This window comes from Puntigrus tetrazona, chromosome 23, assembly GCF_018831695.1.
Source record: "Puntigrus tetrazona isolate hp1 chromosome 23, ASM1883169v1, whole genome shotgun sequence".
NCBI classification, from domain to species: domain Eukaryota; kingdom Metazoa; phylum Chordata; class Actinopteri; order Cypriniformes; family Cyprinidae; genus Puntigrus; species Puntigrus tetrazona.
The window spans coordinates 13824824-13834205 of record NC_056721.1 but is presented as its reverse complement, the minus strand read 5'-3'; the positions used below and the strand labels follow the sequence as shown (position 1 = coordinate 13834205).

Below are 9382 nucleotides of genomic sequence, written 5' to 3'. Positions count from 1 at the left end.
ATTTTATTTTTGACAAACGTGTTTTGATCGTGACTGCATATTTTTGGTAGGTACAGTAATGTTTTGGTAGTAGCCACATAACATTGCAGAATTTTAAGTAACATACAAAAATAAAAAGAATCATTTTTAATACAGTTCTTTTGAGCACCGCGCAAAGATGGTCATTTAAAGCATTTAAAAAACAATTCAACTTAAAATGATGGGATCCATCCACTTAGAACATCTATCTGCAAAAATGCAAAACTTATTTCAATATCATTTTCATAACTTAAATTTAGGGGTTAGAGTTGATGATTAAAAAAAATGATTTCACATTTAAGCTTACTGTTATTTAAATGTTATTGTGACTTTTAATTGATATTAGATGGATTATCTAGTAAGATTTGAATGAAAATGCTTTTTAAATGTTTAGTAAATTTTGAGTCAAAATAGCATATTGTTTTATTGATAAATGCTATTTACATAAAGTGAAAATAGCTGAATTTTTTTTAGTAATCTGCTACTTATATTAGTGAAAATAGCTATAGATACTACTGTTTCAATTGCTAATTAAATAAATATATATGGGACAAGACTTATTTATTGGCTGTTGATTGAATGCAGAAAGATTTTAATGCAAGCTTGTAGTCTGTAGTAAGAAACGGATGGGGGTTAAAAAAAAACTAAATTAAATGCACTCTAACGTCACGGGACTGTCATATGCACAAATTGTTGACAATAATATCAGTAAGATGCATTTATAAAATAGATTTTCACGTCATGCTAACTTTAAGGGCCCTACTAGCCTTAAGAAGAAGCCTTAATGAAAAAACAAAAACAAAACTTTACTGCTTCTCTTATGAACCCAGTGTCCGCTCTTCAGCAAAATCACTAGACAATCTTCAGACTAAACCATATGAAAGTTATTGAATGGATTTTTGCATCTTAAGGGGATTTTTGTTTTTTGAATAACAATACTAGTGCCAGTGGCTAAAGGGAAATAAGGGTGAACCTTCTCAATGTATCTGTATCGAAATTACATTTCAAAATTTTAAGTATACCTATTTTAGATGTGTTCATAAAAGGCCCGAAATCATAACACTTCTGTCTTCAGATTATTTGCATGATAACGATATTGCTGGCATAATGCATGTCCACCATTTTTAATTTGAATCTGTCTTATCTGAATTACAACAGCGGTTGGCAACACTCCAAAGCCGTGACTGAAGTGGGTACAAATTTTGGCAGGTAGACAAAAGGTTAAAAGTTTAAGTCCTGCCAGGGGTGATGCTTAAACTGTACCTCTGCTGTGGTTGACTCTTAATCTTACTGACTGCGTAGGTTTACAGACGAAAGGGTTCATTGTGGCTACGTAATGGATACGTGCAGGTATATTTTGTTTCTTTATCTTCAAATATTGTTCCATTAAATCGAACACCACAAGATGCCAAAACAATACAGAATCACTTAACAAGAAAAACAGACACAGTGATTTACAACGCTATTGTACCCACCTGGGATGCATGTCGTGTGCTATGGAGCCATTTTAATGATTACGGTATTTAGTATTCTCTCGTTTCCCGCCTTGTCTAATTGTATGTACACAACCCCACTGCCCTCTGCTGGCAGCAACCTGCTACACAGAAAGCGTCCCAAACCAAGATAAAAACTTGGAATATCATAGAGTTGAAATCCCATTCTAAACTATTTTTTATCTTTTTCGTCATATTATGATACCGTTACGAAAATTAACCATGGTTTTATATAAAAGTGTAGCAACCGTGACTTGTTTTTTTTTGGCATATTAAACATGCTAGGCGTACGTACAACCACAGTTTTACTACAAGCACCATGGTTAAACTTAGTAAATTAAAACGATAATTTGGTAGGGAGAGGTTAACAGGCTTTGGCAGTAACTCACTAGTGTTCCTTATTAGTCCACTAATAGCTCACAGCTTGCTTATCCGGTTGTCTTCGTTACAAACAAAATGATCCATTTTAAAATATGTCACAGAAACTAGCTTGTATGAACGGCAATTAATTATTTACCGATGAATTAAAAGAAACTCACTTGTATGCTTTTTCTGTGGACGCCATCGCCGTCTTCTGGAAAGAGGCGGGAATTTATTTGACGAAGTGAACATCGGTTCTTGAGGCGCATTAAGTGGTTTAATAAGTGCTTTACCCAGTTGAAAAAAAACTGCTGGTGGTTTAAGATGGTCTTTGGCTGGTCTTAAGATCGTTGGACCAGCATAAACCAGCAAAGGTCCATCTTAAACTAGCTCAAACCAGCATCCCAGCTTCAAAACATACCATGCTGTTTTTTTCCAACAAGGTAGTCTAAATACATGCATGCATCCCATTGCACAAGTTCACATTGCACTTTGTGGGGTTTTGTGGTCTAACAGATAGAGAGTCTGACCTATAAACCAAAGGTCATGGGTTTGAGTCCCATGTCCAGCAGGGATTGAAAGTGGGGAGATAGTAAATAATCATTTTAATGTTCAATGAGGATACATGCATGTTTTGTAACATTTTAATGTTTAATGACTGCCTTCTACTGTCATGAAAGAAGAGGCAAACCCGTAGGCTTAATAAAGAAAAGGGATGACAGAGAGCATGAGAAACTAGTAAAGGAAAAGATGAGTTACCCTCTGGCTTTTATCTGTTCTGTCCCATTGTCTAAAACTAAGTCATTTCAAATTACTCATGAATAATTCAAATGTTGTTTGATGTCTTTGAAGATAAGAAAAAAGACTTATGAGATAGGAGACCCTGGAATTAATTACTAATTAAAACAATTTATTACATCACATTTAAATGTTTGTAATCATTTTAATACACGGTAGGCTACATTTCCACTCCCGACCTCAAAGAAGATTATTTTGGAGTGGACTGTATTACTGTCTAAGCCTGCAAGTTTCCTAGTTATTGAAGATATTTTCTCACAAGCAGTGAATAGATTTGTTACTTGGGGGTGAAATGCAATGGTAAAATGTTCATTTGTCATCAGCAGCTTTCATTGGGCACAATATATGGAGTTCACGTTTTAATTTCCATCCGTCACATCTTTAACTTCTGCGCTTCTTCGGCATCAGAGGTGGAGGGGTATGATGTGGCAATGAATCTGCCACTTTATCAGGCTGTGGGAGACGGAAAGAACATTTAAATGTATCGCATCAATAATGTTCAGAATGTAGGCCCATTTACATCTTGTAAGAAAAGTTATTTGTTTTGCTTTAATGATCTTTTAAAGTCTCGCCTGTTGTAACTGGAAGATCCAGCTTTGATAGTCCTCAGGTTGAGTGCAAGAGACAAGCAGAGGCTCCATCAGTTCACCTGCAAAAAACATCACTATATCAGCGTGAAGATTACAACAGCTGAAAACACACAACGTTGAAGCTGGTCATTTATATGGCTTGAAATCTAAGCTATGAAGCAACATAAATCATAGCTCCCATATTTTTGATTAGAAAAGTGCTTTTTAAGGTAATTTACTGGAAGCTCTGCCGTTTCAAATGAATTGCCTCTTTAACAGTTTAAACAAAATTCAAGCGATAAGAGGAAGACTGAGAATCCAGTCTCAGAGTGTTTATCATCATTTGGCTATATTCTGAAGCTGAGTCACAAGCCTCTATGACTACCACGGATCACTTGATTTCTGACTCGTATCTCAAAACATGCAATGTATCTATCTTTGGCTTTCTTGGGGTTTATAAAAGACCAGTATATCATAATATATAGTATATCCTAAAACATCTCCAGCAAACGAACGAGATAAACAGCACAACTAATGAGTAAGCCCAGGGGTTTTGTAATATGCAAACGTTATTTGATGTCACGACAATTCATAGTGACATGACAGATATGGCAGATTAACATAGCACAGATATGTGCTTAAAAAAGTAGAGACCATTATACTACATCCTTCTCTGAAGTACAGCATGTGATGTAAAACCCTACCACAATGTGGCGGTATAGTTAAATGTGCTAGCCAAAAGTATTTATTGTCCCTCTGCTAAGGAATGAATTGGTGCCATACATTTTCATTGGATTTAATATTTTTATATTTATATACAAATTACAGGTTAAGTCCAAGTGTTCCATTGTGAAAAAGTAGCAGCATAGCTAATTTTAAAGATTATTTATTACGCAATAATGCATAAATGATATACTAATCTGCAAAGTTCAAACATCAAAAGTCAAAAGCAGTGAATAGATTTGTTACTTGGGTGTAAAAATGCAATGGTAAAATGTTCAGTTGTCATCAGCAGCTTTCATTGGGCACAATATATGGCGTTCACAGCCGTTTAATTTAACTTTAACTTTAACTTCTTCACCTCTTCAGTATCAGAGGTGGAGGGGTATGATGTAATACATTGAATTACACTTTAAAATGTATTTTAGATGAACTGAAATAGCCTTGTAAAACATACTCCAGTAATCTTTTCTTTATTACAACTTTAAGAATTATTTCAGAATTACTTTTTAATTGTCTCTGAAGTACAGTATGTTACAGTGCACTGCCATGTATGTACTGAGAGAATTTGTAAACTAAAATATAGTAAGATTTTATTTCTTTCTAAAAATATTTATTTATTTAATGGGTGTAATGATTTAATATTAACTTTAAATGTAATATCAAACAATAATAAAGTACTTTACATGTGCTTTAGTTACTCAACACATCAAACTTCTTCAAAGCTCAGCAAGATTAAAACCTAACGATTCAAAATTTTTACACAATTGTATTTATGCAAGTAGTTTATATATATATATATATATATATATATAATATATATATTTATATATACTGTATATATATATATAGTTTAAAATACACTGTAAAAAATTTTGTTCTCCCAACTCAAAATTTTCTAGTGGCTTGCTGCATTAAAATTTTCCATCGGCACAATTGAATTTATTGCTTTTTTTAATTGTGGCAGCAGATCTTCCTAACAAATTGTGCAGGGCAGTGCAGAAATCCAATTGGACCAATGGAAAAATAAAGATTTTAAGTACACTACAAGTGCACATTAAAAACATTTAAGCACATTTCTTTTAACAATAGTAGTTTTGCAATAGTAAATCTGTTCAGAAACATACATACCTCTAAGTTCAAACTCCAATCTGCCAGGTAATGCAGATCTTTCCATGGCCTTAATACTCTTTAGTGGCAGACGGCCCTTCAGGATAAAACAATCCAACTCAGTAAACACTTTGATGTTGTATAATTAAAAAAACAATAAATTGTCACTTTATTTGTGGTTAAATAATAATGGTTCTAGCCAGAAGGTCTTTCATGAAGATGCAGTTGACAAACAGTAGGCCTATGTTTAAACCCCACTGTTAGCACTTTGCACTTTGTGACTTTTTTTTAACTGTGTTTCTAACAAACACAGTTCAACAACTGAGGCTGGAAAATACATTTCAATGGCTCACTGTGGCAAGATATACTGCTGATAATGCAGTATTCTGTAGAACTTATTGTTTAGTCAGCAAAATCAGCTTACTTCATATTTCACACGAACACGATGGCAGTCGAGAGACAGAATGAGGAGGTCACATGGGAAGAGCACAAGCAAACGCTCCTGAGGTCCCAGCAAACGCCGGTCCTGTTGTTTGAGAGAGGTCAGTTTTGTACCATCCTGATTGACATGGACACCACACTCTATTTATAGTCTATAATCTTACCTGTGTGTTTACGTTGCTGATGTGCACCAGTGAAAGGTATCTGGGATAGCCCATGTGCTGAATGGGCGACCCCTCCCAATGCAAGATGGGAGACCGCAGTAAGTACCTTTTAAGCTCCTCTCTCTTCCAGTTTTCATTACAGGGCACCTGTAACAGTGGAAATAAAATGTAGGGGTAACATTTTTTTAATTGCCAATGTTGTTTGACTACTATATATATATATATATATATATATATATATATATATATATATATATATATATATATATTAGTACAATATGAATGAGATCTACCAGGTATGAGAGAGCACTATGGGATGGGCTCAGCTGTTGCCTTAGAGATTTGTATCTCCTGTCCTCAATGTTCTCCATCCAGGCTTTTGTTTCAGCAGCAGTAGCACAAACGAATATCTTTGAGTCCACCATAGGCCCTAAAGGATATATTACATACATTTATGTGTAGGCTACTATAATCAAAACATTGTTAGTCCTCCAAATTTTCACATCTGGTTTAATTAAGTGATTTCTTTTGCTCTTACCGCTTATCTCAAACATATGCGGAGAACCGGGTTCCTGCTGTGCAATCAGACGCACCTCAATGGCCGAGAGCGGAAGAATGCCCTGCGACGAAACACAGATGATAATTTGGAGTGAAGCTCATGCCATTTAATATTTGATAATACTTATAAGAGTCTTACCTCATAAATAAATTCATTATTCGAGCTGTCCAAAGCTAGGATTAACAAATGGAAGGAAAATAAAACCAGGTATCTTTCACTCATAGCCTGCAACACAGAAATCATAATGCTGTAAGTTGGAAATGCTCATTAAAAATATGAATTTGACTACAAACATGAAATAAAACGAAAGACTTTTCAGTGGGAGATTGCCACATGAATGGTATAATATAAACAAATTTAGCTGAGTTGTTACCTTTGTGAATCCACTGTGTAAATACACTGAAGATGAGTGGATAATGTCTCCATAGGTGTGTGGTTCCTGTCCTTCCCATTCTCTGATAGATTGAGTGTATAGCCTATGATGGAGCTCCTTTTTGGTCAAGCCCCAAAGCACAAGCTGACAATTAGAAATATAAATATCACTCTACTTTATGCTGTATGAAAAGCATGTTATACAGAATATCGTTGAATATATCATTATTAGTTTATTTTAAGCCGATAGACATACTTTTGAATTGTTGTGTTTTGTTGTGTCCTTCACATTCACAGAGACAGGATCTGGGTCCTTAAACGAGAAATGCAGGTAAAGCTGATCAAACTCTTATTCTGTGCAGATATTGTATTAATCTACACAGTGGCCCCATATTTATTTTGATACTTTAATGTAAACATACAGTACCAGAATGTTACTTCATTATATAAAATATGAAACCGAGTGACATCTGTACACTAATGATGTTATTTTTTAATGCCAGTTGGGTAGATGTTTTGATTTTTTAAATGTCAAAACTCTTTTTTCTTCTTTTGTGGCCACTGTGTACTTTGTTTTCTACTTGTCTTTGTTAATGTCTCTTGTGGAAACATAGGTACGCCCTTTGCCACTTCCTGTTTACTGGCTTACCTCCTGCTTCAGGTGCCTCACAGAGGGACAGCGATGAGGACCTTCATCGGTGCCATTCCTTGTGGATATTTGGAGCCTGCATTCAGCAAGACTCCAGATTCTGAAACAGCAGATGGCTAAACACTGTCAAATCACTTTATCTTGCAGCATAACAGATGAGGATTTAAGAAATGGAATGCAAATTGTTGTGCTCTGCAGCTCTGCACTGTGTGATGGATTTAGTGGGACCGAATTTTGACGATGGCTGTTCTATACAAGAATCGTGTTTGGCTGAATGTCAATGCACTTTGAGGTTAAGCATGCTAGAAAAAAAAAAGTTCTAATTAATGTTTTTTTTAATAGAAACAGTTATTTAATTATTAATTTATTTATTAAAAATATGACTTAATTGGATATATACAAATATTTGTTGAGTTGCTAATATCAGCTCAAATAGGGTTATACCAATGAAAGTAGTTTTTAAAGTTCAGATCAGGTGGAAAAATTTCCTTTATGTGACAGTCTCAATTATCTATATTTTAGCAGGTTTATAGTTTTCCATTAGTAAAAATAACCATAAAAGGTCATCCCAGTCTAATCTAGGAAACCATTATATCTATTTGGATATCACATATAACAAATGATCACCCTGTAGTCAGCCTGAAGTCATTGCTTTTATTACAAAGCTCCCTTTAACAAATTTTTAATGAGGCCTGTTCTCTAAATGTTACTTATTTCCTCCCCAGCCCCTCTGTTCCCGCTGCTTTTACCCATGCTGCTTGCTGGGGAAGTGCCCAGACATAAGCAGCTTACTGTGGGTGGTGAATGACAAGAAGACACCAGCCATCTGACCTTAATGTGCTCGACTACACCCACAAAACACTTCAACAGGTATATTGCAAGACAGCTGCCTACTAAAATGAGAGATTTAACTTTATTATTACTCTAAACAGACATTTTTTTTTCATATTAACCACCTGTGTGCATTTCTGCAGATTGGCCGTTGTCTGATCCCCGTTTTTCTGCTAGTTTGGCCACATAAAGCTTATGAGCTCTGATTAACTCCCACTCTAATCCCCACAGTCACCTAATGAGAGGATTGAGGCTTCCAGCTCGGAGTAAGACACCAGACTGCTCAAACACACTTGGCTCCTTTAATTAGCTAAACTAGTTGCATTAGTTCTGCCTCATTTGGTGTATGAGAGGCTCTAATGAGATCTGTAGCTGCAAGTCTGCTGTCCATCCATGTTAAACACCACCATTGTGAGGGGCATAAAACAACTCAAACTTGCACAAGAAGCTCAAGATGTTTCACACGGTTACATCAGATACATTTCAGATTGAAGCACAACAGTTTGATGCTTGAAAAAGGTGTCCTTTTCTAGAAATAACTTGGCTGAAACTGAAACTGTCACACGTTTCTTCATTCTGAAAACTCAAATGTAAAAAACAAACCCACAAACATTGGCGATGCTAGTGGATAGCCACTTCTGGTTTAACATACACATGCTGAACAACTATACTACTCATTTCTTCTAAAAGCTCTTGAGGTTTTGGAAACGTTATCAAATATTACCTAACACTCTAAAAAGAAGGAAGTTCTGCTGCTAAGTATATTATGACTGCCCAAGAGAATATTCCTTTTTGCAAAGAAACTCTTACCCTGCATTGCTGATTTCCAGGAGTTCGATCTCATCTGGGCCCACTTCATCAGTCCCTGTATGCCTCTGGGTCACACTGCAGCATCCCATCGCTTGTCTGCACCTTGCTTCTCCTTTCAACAAACACGTCTCCAATAGCTTCGCCTCTAAACTACACACTGAGGGCCATCTGGTCACCCCCACATGCCCCACACCCCGACAGAATATAAGCAGGGTTCAAGAACGAGTTGCACAGAAGCCAGACAATTGAAAAGACATTGGACAGAAGCCGAGCGAATGAAGAGGATCACGAGAGGTGTATAAAACTTTCAAGCACAGCAGTTACACACAAATAGTGCTCTATTCCTTCCTGTTGGTATCAGAGATGACGCAGCAGCGACCAACATCACTTCCTCACTCAGTTTCATCTGTAAGTGAGCTTGAAAGCACCGAACACTTTGTTTTCGACTTTGATTTTACACAAGGGGAACCTAAGCAGCGACAATAAAG

The 9382-nt window shown here is 35.9% G+C and overlaps 1 protein-coding gene across 2 annotated transcripts; it reads right to left on the bottom strand.

The window, feature by feature from the left end:
- Positions 1-2760: 2760 nt before the first annotated feature.
- Positions 2761-9247, bottom strand: LOC122328345. 2 transcript variants are annotated; one of them, XM_043223991.1, is made up of 12 exons: positions 8895-9247; positions 7254-7353; positions 6861-6917; positions 6606-6722; positions 6371-6457; positions 6212-6293; positions 5967-6103; positions 5674-5820; positions 5493-5594; positions 5090-5165; positions 3242-3318; positions 2761-3122 (listed from the first exon to the last, which is right to left on the bottom strand). In XM_043223991.1, the coding sequence occupies exons 1-12, from the start codon at positions 8981-8983 to the stop codon at positions 3051-3053; spliced, it is 1143 nt and encodes a 380-aa protein (XP_043079926.1). In that variant the 5' UTR covers positions 8984-9247; the 3' UTR covers positions 2761-3050. The 2 variants fall into 2 exon arrangements, with proteins under 2 accessions (XP_043079926.1, XP_043079925.1); XM_043223990.1 differs by having other exon boundaries at positions 6606-6749; positions 8895-9239.
- Between the last annotated feature and the right edge of the window lie 135 nt (positions 9248-9382).